Source organism: Rhinoraja longicauda, unplaced genomic scaffold, assembly GCF_053455715.1.
Source record: "Rhinoraja longicauda isolate Sanriku21f unplaced genomic scaffold, sRhiLon1.1 Scf000366, whole genome shotgun sequence".
Taxonomy (NCBI): domain Eukaryota; kingdom Metazoa; phylum Chordata; class Chondrichthyes; order Rajiformes; family Arhynchobatidae; genus Rhinoraja; species Rhinoraja longicauda.
The window spans coordinates 60,501-78,706 of NW_027601584.1; the positions used below are offsets into that span (position 1 = coordinate 60,501).

Genomic DNA, 18,206 nt, shown 5'->3' on the forward strand with positions numbered 1-18,206 from the left:
AGACATCATATGCGCTCCTCAAACTGGAATTGGTACCCTAACCATTACTCATGGAGAATAATGCAAAATATCATTGACTCCAGAGAGAAACACCTTAAAAGGGTACAAAAGAATAGATAGATACAAAATGCTGGAGTACCTCAGCGGGTCAGGCAGCATCTCTGGAGAAAAGGAAAAGGTGCCATTAAAATCTTCATTTGAGCATGAAATAATCTATTCAGCAGGGAGAGCCAAAAATACCTTTAAAAATACAGGTAAATCTGACACAAGAGACTGCAGATGTTTGGAACATTGAGGGAAGAAAACAAGCTGCTGGATAGTCAACTATCCCTTTGCCTCCACAGCTGCTGCCTGGACCACTGCGTTCCTCTAGAAACAGGTTTTTTTGTTACAGATAAATTTATTGGAGTCTTGTGGAAGAAATATGATTTTGGAATCAGCCTCCAAATTTGTAAATTTGAAATGTTGGCGAGAAAATTACTTTGCCTAAAACAAAATCAGCTGAACTTAATGTTCTAAAAACTGCGACTATGGATACAAGAAGATAGCCTAAGACCGACAAAAATAGCATATTATAAAATGGGAGTACATTACCTAATTATCTCTTGTGGTCAAAATATACTAAGTAAATAATTATAGCTAGCAATATTGAACAGAGTTATGAAGGACTGCACTGAACAAGATGAGCACAATTAAAACTTGTTGATGAATTATCATTCAGGACAACCGCAAGCAAAATATCCAGTGTAGCCAACTGAAACCAAAAATTGATTACCTTTAGCAAAGCTTTAAATATATATTTTAATTATATTGAATGTTTTACAGCTAAATACACAGTACTACCGTGTGGAGATTACATACCAACATTTGAAAACCATTGAATCAGGTTCGATGCGAGGCAGTCAAGTAACTCAGGGACAGAATAGACAATAAACAATAGGTGCAGGAGGAGGCCATTCGGCCCTTCAAGCCAGCACCGCCATTCAATGTGAACATGGCTGATCATTCTCAATCAGTACCCCGTTCCTGCCTTCTCCCCATACCCCCTGACTCCGCTATCCTTAAGAATGAAATGAAAACAGAAGGGAAAAAAACAGCAGAACCACAGAAATAAAAACAGGAAAAGCTAAAGCACCTGCGCCAATGAAGAATCAGAGACCTAAAGTATTAACCTTTTCTCTTTCTACACATGGTGCCTGACTTGCTGACTTTGTTTTATTTCAGATTTCCAGCAATTGTTTTTTTTTTTTTTTAAAGCACAATTATATATTACCAGAAGATAGACACAAAAAGCTGGAGTAACTCAGCAGGACAGGCAGCATCTCTGGAGAGAAGGAATGGGTGACATTTCGGGTCAAGACCCTTCTTCAGATTGGTTAGGGATAAGGGAAACGAGATATAGACGAGAGATATGAACATTGACATAGCTAACTTTAGATAGCTCCTCTGTCCATCTCTTCCCCTCCCCCTTCCCAGTTCTCCCACTGTCTTCCTGTCTCCACCTATATCCTTTCTTTGTCCCATCCCACCTGACATCAGTCTGAAGGGTCTCAACCCGAGACGTCACCCATTCCTTCTCTCCAGAGATGCTGTCTGACCTTCTAAGTTACTCTAGCCTTTTGTGATACCTTCGAGAGATATAGACGATGATGTAGAGAGATAAAGAATGAATGAAAGATATGCAAAAAAGTAACGATGATAAAGAAAACAGGCCATTGTCAGCTGTTTGTTGGGTGAAAACGAGAAGCTAGTGCGACTTGAGTGGGGGAGGGATAGAGAGAGGGAATGCCGGGGTTACTTAAATTTAAAGAAATCAATATTCATACCACTGGGCTATAAGCTGCCAAAGCGAAATATGAGATGCTGTTCCTCCAAATTGCGTTTAGCCTCACTCTGACAATGGGGGAGACCTAGGACAGAAAGGTCTGTGTGGGAATGGGAGGAGAATTAAAGTGTTCTGCAACCGGGACATCAGGTAGGTTCAGGCGGACTGAGCAAAGGTGTTCAGCGAAACAATCACCCAGTCTACATTTGGTTTCGCCAATATATAAGAGTCCACATCTTGAACAACGGATACAGTAGAGGTTGTTGGAGGGGAGTGAACCTCTGCCTAACCTGAAAGGACTGTTTGGGGCCCTGGGCAGAGTCGAGGGAGAAGGTATAGGGACAGGTGTTGCAACTTCTGCGGTTGCAGGGAATTGGAAAGGGGTGGAGATGGGAAGATGCGACTAGTGTTGGAATCCCATTGGAGGTGGCGAAAATTTCGGAGGATGTTGTATTGTATGCGACGGCTGATGGGGTGAAAGGCAAGGACTAGGGGGGGACTGTCTCTGTTGCGACTAGGGGGAGGGGGAGCAAGGGAAGAGAACTGAGAAGGCATGAGTGAGGGCCTCCTATACACTACTAGATTTGTGTATGGAAAAATAGATTTAAAATTTTTTGTTTTGCAATACAATCTGGTATGGACTGATCATTGAAACATTCAGCAGTTATTCCCCGACGACAACAAAACTGAAGACTATTACATGAAAACATCTTGTGCAGTTTATAGAAAGCACAGCTTCAAATTGTGGCACAGAAACATTAATGAATAATCCTACCTCAGTCACTATCCTAAAAGCTCTCATCCTGTTCCTGGTCAAATTTGTTACCCATATCCTTCAAATTTTTAACCTTTTGGCTGCCCAGTTTCTTATTAGTTAAAAGCATATTAAATATTTATTTCATGGACTAATCACAAGAAAAGGTTCTTGCAAAGGTTAAATAATCTTAGGTTTTACTTGACAAAAGATTAATATTTTTGGCGAGTTTCACAATGACTGCAAGCTCTCAGTAAATGATACATAAGTGATACCCCAATCATTGCCAGCTCACTATAGAAACGTGTAATTTCAACCAGTCTCCCGCTTCTATTTCATTTGCAATAATTGGATTAATTGAATTCACGGTCAAATTTCCATTCCTTCCACTTCAACGAAGGAAATCACTCCCGTTTGGTGATATGCTGCATGACTAACACTTTCTTCATCTGCTTCTTCCCCAACACATCTCCCTTCAATCAAAGGTAAACAATACTCAGATTTTAAGGTGAAAAAATCCACAGTTCACAGGATTATATACTTTCCTTACTGAGGAACTTCAGATCGTTCCTGTCCCTCTCTTTCCCCTACCCCTTCCCAGTTCTCCCACTGTCTTCCTGTCTCCAACTACATCCTATCTTTGTCCCGTCTCCCTCCCGACATCAGTCTGAAGAAGGGTATCGACCTGAAACATCACCCATTCCTTCTCTCCTGAGATGCTGCCTGCCCCGCTGAGTTATTCCAGCATTTTGTGATACCTTCGATTTGTACCGGCATCTGCTGTTATTTTCCTACATAAATTAGTTGGATAAAGAAATCAAAGATTTGGTTGCTAAATTTGCTGCTGGCAGAGACAGGTGGGATGTAGATGGTTGAATGGGTAAAGATCTCGAATAGAATGAGGAAACTCTTCATTTGGGCAGAAAAATAAAGCATATTACCCAAATGGTGAGAAATCCCAAAGCTAAGACATGGAGAGGAACCAAATGTCCAAGTGAATGACTTGCAAGAGGGCAATGTGCAAGTACAGCATCTAATTTGGAAGCTAACAGAATGTAATCTTTTATTGTTAGTGGAATTGAGCACAGAAGTAGAAGTTGGTGATTTGGTTAGTTCAGAATATTACTTTCCAATTTGAAGATGGGTGTCAATGTATTTGAAGCAGTTCAGAGATGGCTTACTAGACTAATTTCCAGCTACTGAACGTATTTACAACATCTGCAGTTTTATTTAATTTTCATTTACTAAATGAACACTTGGAAAGTGGAGGGTGCCCATCAGGCAATCTATTGGAGTTTCGATAATATGGTACCCCATTGAAGTATTAGATCCTACAGGCTCTTGACATTATGGATGTGGAGGATATTTCCTGCGAGAATCGAGAGCTTGGGGTTACTATTTTTAAATAACAAACTATCCTTTAATTCACAAAATGCTGGAGTAACTCAGCAGGTCAGGCAGCATCTCAGGAGAGAAGGAATGGGTGACGTTTCGGGTCGAGACCCTTCTTCAGACTGATGTCAGGAGGGTGGGACAAAGAAAGGATATAGGTGGAGACAGGAAGATAGAGGGAGATCTGGGAAGGAGGAGGGGAAGAGAGGGACAGAGGAACTATCTAAAGTTGGAGAAGTCGATGTTCATACCACTGGGCTGCAAACTGCCCAGGCGAAATACGAGGTGCTGTTCCTCCAATTTCCGGTGGGCCTCACTATGGCACTGGAGGAGGCCCATGACAGAAAGGTCAGACTGGGAACGGGAGGGGGAGTTGAAGTGCTCGGCCACCGGGAGATCAGTTTGGTGACCTCATATTTCACCTGGGCAGTTTGCAGCCCAGTGGTATGAACATCGACTTCTCCAACTTTAGATAGTTCCTCTGTCCCTCCCTTCCCCTCCTCCTTCCCAGATCTCCCTCTATCTTCCTGTCTCCACCTATTTCCTTCCTTTGTCCCGCCCCCCTGACATCAGTCTGAAGGGTCTCGACCCGAAACATCACCCATTCTTTCTCTCCCGAGATGCTGCCTGACCTGCTGAGTTACTCCAGCATTTTGTGAATAAATCGATTTGTACCAGCATCTGCAGTTATTTTCTTAGACCATCCTTTAAGATACAAATGAGGTTACATTTCTCTCAGTGAGCTGCAAGTCCTTGAAACACTTTCTCAAAGGGCAGTCTAAATATTTTTTTACAGTAGAGATATTTAAATACTTGATAAGGTGCTGAATTGTTACTGCAGAATGTAAAATTGAGGTTACAATCATATCACAACCTTATTAAACTCCAAAACAAACTCAAGGGGTCGAGCAACCTACATGTAATTTGTGTGTTAGCAACATCAGGGTGCCATATGCAGATCCAAATTGAAATAGTTTAAAAGATTTCCTTTTCTTTTCCCCATTCCTGCTGGATTATGGACCCATCTGTTTCTTGTTCATTTTTCTTTGGCAATCTGGATAAGAGGTCCTGGCAGCCAATTCCAGCATCATATCCAAACTCAACTTTTCTCAATGGTCAACTGCGGGGTTGACAATTAGCCGTATTGTACAGGAGCTTCGGCCGCCCCAACGGATGGTTTGACTGCCCTGACCGCGGGAGAATAAAGAGGAAGAAGTTTGGACTTTTTTGCCTTCCATCAGAGAGGAATCCGCTGTGGTGAATGTTTATGTTAACCTTTACAGTCGTTGTGACTTGTTGCTTTTTTTCATATGGCTGTATGGTAATTCACATATCACTGTACCTTAATTGGTACACGTGACAATAAAAGACCTTTGAATCCACGAACATAGTCCTTCCCAACCAATCGCTACCTTTTCATCCTGACTAATGTTTAGTTTAAACTTGGAGATGCAGCTGGAAACAGACCACTTAATGCAGAGGGTTCTGATTTTTTTGGAATTCACTTCCCAGATGGGTGCCGGATGCTGCACATAAATAATATTGTACAAAAGGGAGACACAAAATGCAGTAGTAACTCAATGGGACAGGCAGCATCTCTGGAGAGAAGGAATGGGTGACATTTCTTCAGACTGATGTGGGCGGTACAGAGATAAAGTGTAGTCAGAGACAATAAGACTGGTCGGAGAACTGGGAAGGGGAGGGGATGGAGAAAGAGGGAAAGCAAGGGCTACTTGAAGTTAGAGAAGTCGAAAGGGAAGTGCATTTGAAGTAGCAAATTGGCGAGGAAGTAAAAGGTCAGCCAGGATCAATCTGATTGGTGGAGCAGACATGAAGAGACTAATTACACACTCCTGCTATTTCTAATGATCTTCAGCAAATATCCACAATTCTGACTTGATGATACAGATTACTGAAAAAAATGGTTGGGTCTGGGACACAGCCCTCAGAAACACCCAAGATGCCCTGAGGAATGAATGACCAAAGCCAGCAAATAACTACCTTTAACAAAACACAAAATGATGGGGAAATTCAACGAGTCGGGCAGCACCTGGGAAGAGAATTGGTAGGCAATGTTTCAGGTCGAGACTTTGAGTGAGGAACCAGTTTTCCTACTCCATTTCCATAAGTTCAAAGCCTATATTCTCTCCATCAATAACCTGGACCCATCAACCACACCAACACATGAAATAGGCCTAGGTCACTCAGCCCCTCCAGCCTAGTCTGCCATTCAAACTCATACTTCTGTGCTCAACCTCAAATCTTCCTTTGCGTCAAATACCAATAGCCCTGAAACACCTGATCTTTCAAAAATTTATTTTGCTCCACTTAAAATTGCCTAGCTTTCACAATTCTCTCAGGAACAGAATTCCAGAGATTCAGCTCTCATGAGAAGAAATGTCTACATACTTTTGTTTTAAGTAACGAGCCCCTTATCTTGAAACCATGTTCCTCATTTGAAATTCTCCCAATGATACAAACATCTCGACATCTACCCTGTTACATCCCCTTGGCTCCTTACAACTTCCAATGAGATCACCTTTAATTCTTTTAAACTCCAAAGATTATAGACGCAGCCTTTTTAAATAAGTGATAGGGAGTAGAATTAGGCCATTCGGCCCATCATGTCTACTCCGCCATTCAATCATGGCTGATCTGTCTCTCCCTCTTCTCCTGCCTTCTCCCCATAACTCGACACCTGTACTAAGCAAGAAACTATCTATCTCTGCCTTGCTGGAAAGGGCAATCCTTTCATCTCAGGATTTAGTCTTGCAAATGTCCTTTGGATTGCCTCCAATGTCATCTCCAGGGAAAGGAGACCAAAATTGTGTGGAGTATTCCAGGTGTAGTCTCACCAACAACATGTACAATTGTAACAAAGCATTCCTATCGCTCCAGCCTCATCTCAAATTCTACTGCCTTATTTCTAAAACCACAATTCATGTGCTCCCAAATTTATAACAAGAGATTTAAAAGAATTTCATCTTCAAATGGCTTCATCCACCCCAAACTCTGCAGCCTCCCAGTTTACGTGCCCTGGGTTTCCCCAAAGTTGATTCCTGAAATCCACTACAGTCATCCCTTGTTTGACTCTCTTTCTAACTTCTATTTTCTAATTTCATAGTGGACAAAATCTGTTGCAAGCGAGGCGCCGATTCATATTGGGCAGGTCAGGCCAAGTACTAGGCCTTGGGCTGTGAGATTTTTACAATCTCTTTCAGGAAACATTGGCGTTTTATGTGGTTAAGAATTCCAGGATTGAAAACAGTTAAGCAGCCTCATAAAATTGAGACTTACTGAGTGTCTGATGGTTAACCTCCGCAAGCAGAATATCAGAAACCCAGTCAGGAGGAATGGAGAGGCACCGCAGATCGAGACCCAGGACCAGTGAATGAGTCGGTTCTTGGTGTGTGTGTGTGTGTGTGCGTGTGTGTGGGGGGGGGGGGGGGGGGGGGAGAGGGAGGGGGGAGAGGGAGGGGGGTGGATGGATAAAAATGGGCTGAAAGGATTCCCTCTTCATGACTGATGGAACAATTGGTCGGCCTGAACACCCCATTCACGTTTGGAAACAAATATTTTCGGCTTGCTTCCAGTTTGATGAACCTGAGCTGGCTGATCATTTTTTAATGTTAAAGTTGCCAGGTGGCACCTCGCCTCTCGAGCAGGAAGTGACAAGAGATAATGCTGGGATCTGGGGCTTGATGAATCAGGAGATTCATGTCATAAACCTGCTACATCCCAGCACTAGAGACTCGGGTGCGATCCGGAACTTGGACAGTCTGTGTGCTGCTGTGGTTTCCTCCCACATCCCAAAGACCCGCGTGCTTGGAGGCCGACTACTATGGTTATTTGGTTATAGTGGACAATTGTCAATAACAGAAACAGAAAGGTCAGGCAGAGTCCTGGCAGGAAAATGGGCAGACAACATATCGTCAGATCAGGATCCTTCTTTAGACTTATGGGTTCCACCAGCAGTTTTTTTTTTTGTTGCTAAAGGCACAATGTTTACTCAACTGACTGGTTTTGAATTGACAAGACCCAGTAAGAAATTTACTATCATGGCTGCCCCAACAGCATTAAAGAATTATACAAGACAGAAAGAGGGAGGTTATTCTGCTCATCATGTCTGGATGAGGCTTCAATAGAAAATACTAGAATCCTTCCTCCAAAGGAAAGTAAATTACTTCTACGAAGTCCCTTCCCAATGATCTTTCCAAAAGTTCATAGAGAACCTGCTTCCACTGCTCTTTGAAACTCTGCATTTTAGAATATGACGATTTGCCCATGAAAGTGCATTTTGTCATGTCACTTCCAGTTCTTTTTCAATTATCCTTGCCTGTACTGTCCATTTACTCAACCTCTGCCACTCAAGTTATCCTATGCACTGTGCTCACTTTCACAGGCAACATTCTTCCTAACATGTGGTTACCAGAACTAAACAATAATCCTACACAGACTTAACCAGAGTTTAATCCAGACTTAGCACAAATGCACTCTACGGATCTGATAATAAACACAAGGATCCAAACTGCCCAGGCGAAATATGAGGTGCTGCTCCTCCAATTTCCGGCGGGCCTCACTATGGCACTGGAGGAGGCCCATGACAGAGAGGTCAGACTGGGAATGGGAGGGGGAGTTAAAGTGCTGGGCCACCGGGAGATCAGTTGCGTTAATGCGGACCGAGCGCAGGTGTTCAGCGAAGCGATCGCCGAGCCTGCGCTTGGTTTCGCCGATATAGATAAGTTGACATCTAGAGCAGCGGATGCAATAGATGAGGTTGGAGGAGGTGCAGGTGAACCTCTGTCTCACCTGGAAAGAATGTTTGGGTCCTTTGATGGAGTTGAGGGGGGAGGTAAAGGGACAGGTGTTGCATCTCGTGCGGTTGCAAGGGAAAGTGCCCGGGGTTAGGGTGGTTTGGGTAGGAAGGGACGAGTGGACCAGGGAGTTGCGGAGGGAACGGTCTCTGCGGAACGCAGAGAGGGGAGGGGATGGGAAGATATGGCCAGTGGTGGGGTCCTGTTGTAGGTGACGGAAATGTTGGTGGATAATATGTTGGATCCGCTGGCTGGTGGGGTGGAAGGTGAGAACGAGGGGGATCCTGTCCTTGTTGCGAGTGTGGGGATGGGGAGCAAGAGCGGAGCTGTGGGATGTAGAAGAGACCCTAGTGAGAGCCTCATCTATAATGGAGGAGGGGAAGCCCCGTTTTCTGAAAAACGAGGACATCTCGGAAGCCCTAGTGTGAAACACCTCATCCCGGGCGCAGATGCGGCGTAGACGGAGGAATTGGGAGTAGGGGATAGACTTTTTGCAGGGGACCGGGTGGGAAGAAGTGTAGTCCAGATAGCTGTGCGAGTCGGTGGGCTTGTAATAAATGTCCGTCACTAGTTTTTCTCCTGTGATGGAGATGGTGAGGTCCAGAAACGGGGAGATGTCAGAGATAGTCCAGGTATATTTAAGGGCAGGATGGAAATTGGAGGTGAAGTGTATAAAGTCAGTGAGTTCTGCATGGGTGTAAGAGGTAGCACCAATGCAGTCGTCGATGTAGCGGAGGTAGAGTTCGGGGATGGGGCCAGTGTACGTCTGGAACAGGGATTGTTCGACGTACCCAACAAAGAGGCAGGCGTAGCTAGGGCCCATGCGAGTGCCCATAGCCACGCCTCTGGTTTGGAGGAAGTGGGAGGAGTCAAAGGAGAAGTTGTTGAGGGTAAGAACCAGCTCTGCTAGGCGGAGGAGAGTGTTGGTCGATGGGGATAGATCATGTAGATAGATCATTGTTAGCTAGGAGAGGGTAACAACAAAGCAGAGATAAAATGTAAACGAGGACAGTCAGACTTGTCAGAGAACTGGACAGTTCCATTTAAAACTGAGGTGAGAAGAAAAAAAATTCACCCAGAGAGTTGTGAATCTGTGGATTTCTCTGCCACAGAGGGCAATGGAGGCCAAATCACTGGATGGATTTAAGAGAGTTAGATAGAGCTCGAGGGGCTAGTGGAATCAAGGGATATGGGGAGCAGGCAGGCACGGGTTATTGATTGGGGACGATGAGCCATGATCACAATGAATGGCAGTGCTCGCTCGAAGGGCCTAATGGCCTACTCCTGCACCTGTTTTCCGTTTCTATGTTTTCTATTAACTGGGAAGGGGGAGGGATGGAGAGAGTGGGAAGCAAGGGTTATTTGAAGTTAGAGAAGTCAATATTCATTCCTTCTCTCCAGATATGCTGACTGTCCCGCTGAGTTACTCCAGCTTTTTGTGTTTATCTTTGGTTTAAACCAGCATCTGCAGTTCCTTATTACACAAAGTGTTTAGTCATCTTCACAACATTGGGAAAACTGGCAATTAAAGTCAACATTCTTTACACTTTACACTTGGTTTGATTTGAGTGGGGGGGGGGGGGGCTAAAAAGGAGCACATCTGCAACAGTTTGGCTTTTTTCAAACAGGTATCGTTTTTGGACAATTAAAGTTTAAGTGTAGCAAACAAGAGTTGGGACGAGTAGAGATTCACACATACCTAAAAGTACTTCGGAGGTGAGGACCCTCCACAAGCAGAGCCCCCCAGTCATTAAAAAGATCACACAAAATAAAAATACATGGCATGTGAGGACCCATCATAAGCAAGAGTGTTGGTCATTTAAAAACACACACCAATAGAAATACATGGCATGAGAGAACCTTCCACAAGCAGAGCGCCGCAGTAATTTTAAAAGCACACACACCACTAAAAATACATGGCATGTGAAGTCCCTTCACAAGCAGAGCGCCCCAGTCATTTAAACGCACACATAAAAATACATGGCGTGCGAGGACCCATCACACGCAGAGGGCCCCAGTGGTGTAAAACACCTTGTGGAGAGGGCCGTAAAGTGGAGGCCGCCACCGTCCAGAGGAAGGCTCCGAGGGCAGACTACAATCAAAATATCGCTCTAGCAGCCCGGTTACCACAACACTTATTCCCCTCACACAACGACCGCATGTAAACTCCAGTCACACACTGTGAAGAGATTAGGGGCTGTGAAGGCCGAGGGCTGGAGGCCGCGGTGGGCGGTGGAGCCCGTGTGTGGCGACAGGAAGGCAGCCGGCGTGGCGTCGACCTTGCCCAGGCCCTCCCTCCCTCCCTCCCTCCAGCCCTACTTACTATGGCATGGCTCTCTGATCCAGTGCCCCGTCCCCCTAACGGTCTCCCCGCTTCATTCTCATCTGGCGCCCGAAATCGTTCCTTTCCCCCGCTCCCTTCCCCCTTCAGCTTCAAACAACAACCAGAGGGGGAAATAAAAATCGCCCTCAACGGGCCCGTTTTGTTCCACGGGTCCTCCGTTTGCTTCGCCGCCCTTCAGCTCGCTTCCTTTGCGTGGGTTTTTTTTCCTTCTATCTCCTTCTTTTATAACAAAGCGCACGGTCCCAACATGGCGGCGGACGCCGGACGAAAACAACAACCCCGCGGCGGGCAGCGCCAGCCAGCTCGACGTGACGCCGTCTCATGCGACGTGACGTGATGACGTGTTGCTCGCACGCACCGGCGTCCTCACGTCTCCTCAACCCCCGGACGCGCACGAAAGTGCTGAGTCAGCACATCTATCCACATGGACAATAGACAATAGGTGCAGGAGGAGGCCATTCGGCCCCTCGAGCCAGCACCGCCATTCAATGTAATCATGGCTGATCATTCTCAATCAGTACCCCGTTCCTGCCTTCTCCCCATACCCCCTGACTCCACTATCCTTAAGAGCTCTATCTAGCTCTCTCTTGAATGCATTCAGAGAATTGGCCTCCACTGCCTTCTGAGGCAGAGAATTCCACAGATTCATAACTCTCTGACTGAAAAAGTTTTTCCTTGTCTCCGATCTAAATGGCCTACCCCTTATTCTTAAACTGTGGCCCCTTGGTTCTGGACTCCCCCAACATTGGGAACATGTTTCCTGCCTCTAACTTGTCCAACCCCTTAATAATCTTATATGTTTCGATAAGATCCCCTCTCCTTCTAAATTCCAGTGTATACAAGCCTAGTCTTCATCCCCACCGCGCATGCTCGATGGTCTATTACACTCCATTACACTACTCGATGGTCTATTGACACTCTATTGTCCCATGGAAACATAAAAGGTATCAAAAATCCTGGAGTAACTCAGCGGGTCAAGCAGCATCTCTGGAGAGAAGGAATGGATGACGTTACGGGTCGAGACCCTTCCTCAGACTGACAACATAAAAGATAGGTGCAGGAGCAGGCCATTCAGCCCTTCGAGCCAGCATAATCATGGCTGATCATCCAAAATCAGGGAAAACAACCCCAGTCTGCTCAGTCTCTCCTCATAGCCGAGGCCCTTCATCCCTGGCAGCATCCTGGTGAATCTCCTCTGCACCCTCTCCAAAGCTATCACATCCTTTCTATAATTTGTTTAGATGTCAATTAATGTACATTTGTCCCATTTCCAAATAAATTATTAAATAAATATATAAATAAATCTATGACCTACATCATTTTATAAACATTTGTAATGTCACTCCTAAGCCTCCTTCACTCCAGGAAAAACAATGCTAGCCTATCCAATTGCTCCTTTCAACACCATCTCTCCAGTCTTTCTGCATTTCCTCTGCCTTTCCTCTGCATTTCCTCTGCATTTCCTCCGCTATACTTCCCATAGCGTGGTGACCATTACTCCAAGTGTGGCCTAACCAACCATTTGTGCAACTGCAGCATGATGTCCCAAGTCTCTACAGAAGACTGAATTGTGGACCGTGTTGACGCCATGAATGGAAGGAAATGCAACTTTTTTAAAAATCACTTTTACCTAACAACAATCAGTGAAGTTGTTGGTAATTAGGAGGGTTCATCCAACCTCTGGGTGGTTTTGACTTTAATTTGAAAGAATAGGCAATGTCCTAAGATACGTGTGCTCCACAGCAAGTTAAAACAAATAATTTGCAGTGTTGATTTGACCCCTTTGCTTCCACCCAGATATCTACATCCAGTTCAGTACATAAGGCTAATTAAACATCACCAAGGACAAGACCTTGGGAGCTAATCTGAATCCTGGCACTTTAGCAAGGGACGATTCTGTACTGAATACAGCTTTCATTTCGATTCTGTACTGAATGTGCTCAGTACATGGTATAATGGACTTCAACGTAACAAACAAGTAAATGCAGTAACCACATGAGCATAGCACATTTTTCGATAAATAAATACATTTAGCTGAACTACCTTCCTTGTCTTGAAGTGCCTACTGAAATATGAGAAACAAACTATTCTCTACCTGGGAATGGCAGAGTCGCAGATTAGTTTATGTACAAAACATAATTTATTCCACAGAAATTTCTGTTGGCTTGGGAAACCTTTGCAAAGGCAGAAGTTGTTTGCTGTCCAGCGATATTCACTTGGTCTTTAATGTTTAACCTCAGGTATTTCTGTGGATTGCGATTTTAACAGATCTCTCTGTTCAGCTAATCGCTATGTTATCTTGACACAAAGAAGTTTAAAAAGGTGGACTTTTTGTATATTATGTAGCAATATATGCTCTTTCTAATAACTGTTTAAACATATTTATTGTATACATATTTTAGAGCTGAAATTCAGGTAAACTTGTCTTAAGCTGGTGCATGCATTTAAGGATACAGTTGAATAAAGTGTTATCAACACATGTGCAATGTGTTTAGTTTAGTTTAGAGATACAACATGGAGAGGGTAGAGGCAAACAGCTCACACACCAGCCAAATTGTGTTCTCTCCATTTACGTATTGCCTCCTCAAATCACACTTTTGCTGAAGAAGACAGAGTGCTGGAGTAGTTCAGCGGGTCAGGCAGAGTCTCGAGAGTACATACATGGTGCCTATCCGTGTTCTTCTGAGATGCGATCTATCCGTGATCTCCTGAGATGCTGCCTGATCCTGTTGAATGGCAGAACAGGCTCAAGTGCTGAATGCTCTACTCCTGCTTGTAGTTCTTATGGTTCTGTAATCTTATGGACACAAAAAGGTGTAATACAGGAACCATGCTGGAACTATGGATACATAGAGCAGCAGTCTGTACATTTATGATAAATGTCACAAGTCTACATGAGTGGAGAGAAAAAAACTGAATCATCATGGCAAGTTGATCACCTGACATTAGAAAGGTCCAGTTATCACACATTCAAAAAAGGCCGGTTATCTGACATTTTTAATTTTGTGAGACACAAGAACTGTAACATGCCAAGTGAGAAAATCATGTGCTGTTCCACAAGTTCACATTGTGCTTTAATTATTTTTTTACACATGTGATAATCGTAAAAGAAAATCATGCCACATTATGAACCAATGAGACACGCTCTTGTACTTATTAATTTAAGCATTATCATCAGGGAAAGGTGCCATCAAAAGGCAGGCACTTCCCTGTGTGGAAGCAGAGATGTACAGGGAGGAAGAATTGCTCAAGCAACCATCATAAGTTGTCCAGTGACTATAAGGCAAGAGCTCGGTACCAGGTCAAATCAAGCTTGTCAACTACAGAAGGCCATCAGGGGGAATGACAATAAACTGAAGAAACTGTGTCAGGGAGAAGGCAGGAGAATGGGGTTAAGAGGGTAAAATAGATCAGCCATGATTGAATGGCGGAGTAGACTTGATGGGCCGAATGGCCTGATGCTTCTCATAGAACTTATGAAATGTTGCATTCAAAAATAAAGTCATGAAGATATATATAAAACAAATTTATTAATTTCAAACTGGAAAAGAAATGGAAGATTATCACCGTTAAAGAACCCATATTTGTTACATAACCGTTATATATAAATCCATATATAGGTTAGTAACTATTATACTAGAATTAACAATAGTTTTAGGGTTAACCCCAATAATCACCTCTAAAAAAAAATCTTTAAATTAATATTACTCAGATTAAATTCATTAGCATTGTGGTTCTGATGTGGCACGTCCATCTAATTTTCTTGTGTGGGCCATCTCACAGTTCTGACTTACAGTAGTCCTTCAGATATCTCAGTCATGCAGCAAAATAAAGTTCAACATAAGAGATGTTGAAGTGATATCTCAACCAATGACACTCACATACATTTTAAAGTTATTTGAACATTTTGTTCTGAAATTTGATTTTGTTCCTTCAACCTGAGGTTTTCTTGTTATAGAAATTACATTTATTTTTTAATTTAAGAAAATACACCCATTAATTTCACATTGCTTTTCTGCCCTAAGTTTCATATGTTATAGTCTAAGCGACAAATGGTGGACTTATTAGTCGTATATTTCTAAAAAGCGTATGCACATTGTACTGTAAAGGTGCAGATAAATAGGTTCTCTTTACATGAATGTATTAATAGGATTTAATACAAGCAATATTTATTACAATTTCTATTTGCTGATACACAATTAATAAAGAACCAGTTATATTCAATTGTCTTCCACTGGAGATCATCTTCATGTTAATTTAATGTCGAGACTTCTGCTTCCTCTTCATTCAACTTGTGGATTGTTCTTGAACAGGTACTCAGCCTTCAAGAAGTATTCAAATACAATGCAAGTTATTATGGTTTGTCCATTCTGGATGGGTCCATTGAGTACAAGTATTTTGAGGTAGTGTGATTGAAGATGGCAATGTGGTTTTAAAATCATCTAACCATTGCTTTTAGGGAACATAGATGTGAAAACTAAACCCCGTGAGGGAGGAGAGAATTATATCTCTGTATGTCAACAAACTGTGTTTACGCTAGCAGGAAAAAAATTGTAGTTTTTGAATTTGCGGCACAGTCTGAATTTAGTGGGGTGGTTGGGGGGGGTGGGGGAAGAGAAACTGCAGCAAGACACAAAATGCTGGAGGAACTCAGTTAGTTAAGCAGCATCTGTGGAGGGAATGGACAGACGACGTTTCAGGTCGGGTTTCTTCTTCAGACTCTTCAGCATTCAGTAGGAACGGCACAGTGGCACAACGGTAAAGTCGCTGCCTTACAAGCGCCAGAGACCCTGATTCGATCCTGACTATGGGTGCTGACTGTATGGAGTTTGTACATTCTCACCGTGAGTGTGTGGGTTTTCTCCGGGTGCTACGGTTTCATCCCACACGCCCACGGGTTTGTAGGTTAATTGGCTTTGATAATTCAGAAATTGTAAAATTATCTCTAGTGTGTAAGATAGTGCTGGTGTATGGGGTCATCATTGGTCTTCACGGACTCGGTGGGCCGAAAAGCCTGTTTTCGCGCTGTATCGCTATCTAAACTAAACTACAGCACACAATCTTGGACCTAAACATGATGCCAAATTAAACTGTAGGAAAGAACTGCAGATGCTAGTTTAAATACTCCAATATGCTGGAGTAACTCAGCGGGACAGGCAGCATTTCTGGAGAAAAGGAATGGGTGATGTTTTGGGTCGAGACCCTTCTTCATTTGGTGTCTACCTGCCAAATTAAACTAAACATCTTTCAAAATTATCTGGATCAGTGCTGATGTACTGATTGCATGAAATCATCTATTAAATAGAGAGGAGATTTATTCTTTTGATTGATTCTTGGGCAAAGAGGGTGGAAAATCCTTACCAGAAAGTCCACTGGATCATCAGGTCTGACTTTGCAGCATTCAATCAGCCCCTGGGTCAGCGTAGGCATGACATGTTGCATCAGATAATTTCGCAGTGGGATGGAATGTGCTTCAAGAAAATCCTGCTCTTGTTTCTTTACCTCTTCCAGGCGCTTGTTCTGCAATTTAAAAAAACCCCAGAGGTATTAATATTTCAGCCTGCACAAAAGACATTGATCCCACGTTGGTTAAGTTACAAGACTAATATTTTAAGGCTTGGATCTAGTAAAATGAGTTTGAATCAACCATAACAGATGGTCAATTTAAATTTAAGTCATTAAATACCAAACTGAGTTATGGAGATCATGAATGAGTGGGATACTATAAAAATCCACCTGATTAGTTTTTAGTTTAGAGATACAGCATGGAGATAGGCCTTCAGCTCACCGAGGTTTGTAGATTAATTGGCTTTTGCAAATTATAAATTGTGCCTAGTGTGTAGGATAGCGTTAGTGTACAGGGTGATCGGCTGGTCGGCACGGACTTGGTAGGCCAATGGGGCTATTTCCACACTGTATCTCAAAACTTTAAAATCTAAAATCTGATATAGATATTGTAACTTGGAAAATTATTGTGTGAAGAATGTAGGAGAAATGAAATAAAAATTTCAAATAAGAAAAGCTGAACTGAGCTCTTCAAGATAAAATTAACAAGGAAGACATCAGTAAATTATGTTCATGTAATAGAGCTGGTAATTTGGAGGTTACTGATTATCCAAGTAATTAAATAAATGGATTCTGATAACAAGGAGAAAAATAGAAAGAACTTGAGAATTTCCACTTTGGCGGTTTTAAAGAGCTTAGCAGAAGTAATACTTGGGTGTAATTAGACGTAAAAAATACAGGCAAATGGTGACATGCCAAGATGTTCCGTTCCACATCAATCACTTTATATTTACGGTCAGATGTAAGTGAAATATTAGAAATGAGAAGTATTAGAATTTTTAAAAATAAGATTAGATGGTAAATCATGAACATATTTAAGGTTGCTAGAGTCAGTGGCAAAGGAAGGATATTAAAACATGGACTTGCTACATATCTCAATCAGGTTCAACTATCTCAGGCATATTGAGTTTGTGGAGCCGTCTGTGGAGCAGACTCAATGGGCCGAATGGTCTAATTCTGCTCTTATGTCTTATGATCTTGGACGGTTACAATTGTCATTCAATAGGGACCAGCTGATGTGAAGGTTCAGGTAATTTGAAGATTACAAAATAGCCATGAAGGTGACCAAATATCCATGAGGATTCTGAGCCACAGGGACGTGAGAACCTATCCCACAAGGCAGAAAATTCCATCTCCCCTCACTTACCCACTCCTCCCACCGTGCTAATTTTGCTGCAGTCTCTTCTGCCTCTCTGCGTTCCTGCTCGGCGCGTTCTGCAGCTTCTTTGGCTAGATGCTCGTCTGCTTCTTTGCGCTGCAGCTCCATCAGTTCTTCAGGGGTGGCTCCATAGTTCTTGGGCTTGCCCACGACTTGAATAATCTGATGGACCACTGGCAAGTTTTCAGCATCATTGTCTTGTGAAACATCTGAAAGCAACGGGTTGAATTGTGAGATTTTCGTTCAAACCAACTTCAGTCTTGAAAGCATGGTAGACAACTCAACTGTTGTCCCACATTATAATGCTTTAGAAAGATGTGAAGTTACCAAGTTGGAAATGTGATCTTAGAAAT

The 18,206-nt window shown here is 43.1% G+C and overlaps 2 protein-coding genes across 3 annotated transcripts in view; both read right to left on the minus strand.

The window, feature by feature from the left end:
* Nucleotides 1–11,424, minus strand: part of LOC144590866 (poly(A) polymerase type 3-like) — a 51,601-nt gene extending 40,177 nt beyond the window's left edge. Inside the window, exon 1 of one of the 2 annotated variants that reach the window (XM_078395249.1) lies at nt 11,109–11,420. In XM_078395249.1, the coding sequence (XP_078251375.1) occupies nt 11,109–11,116 (8 nt within the window). In that variant the 5' untranslated portion in view covers nt 11,117–11,420. Of the gene's footprint in view, nt 1–11,108 lie in introns of both variants that reach the window. The other variant, XM_078395250.1, reaches the window with a different exon arrangement.
* Nucleotides 11,425–13,697: 2,273 nt separating this feature from the next.
* Nucleotides 13,698–18,206, minus strand: part of LOC144590865 (adenylate kinase 7-like) — a 32,537-nt gene continuing 28,028 nt past the window's right edge. Inside the window, exons 14-16 of the mRNA XM_078395248.1 lie at nt 17,842–18,062; nt 16,491–16,649; nt 13,698–15,451 (exon numbers count right to left, since the gene is read on the minus strand). Coding sequence (XP_078251374.1) covers nt 15,413–15,451; nt 16,491–16,649; nt 17,842–18,062 — 419 coding nt within the window. The 3' untranslated portion in view covers nt 13,698–15,412. The remainder of the gene's footprint in view (nt 15,452–16,490; nt 16,650–17,841; nt 18,063–18,206) is intronic.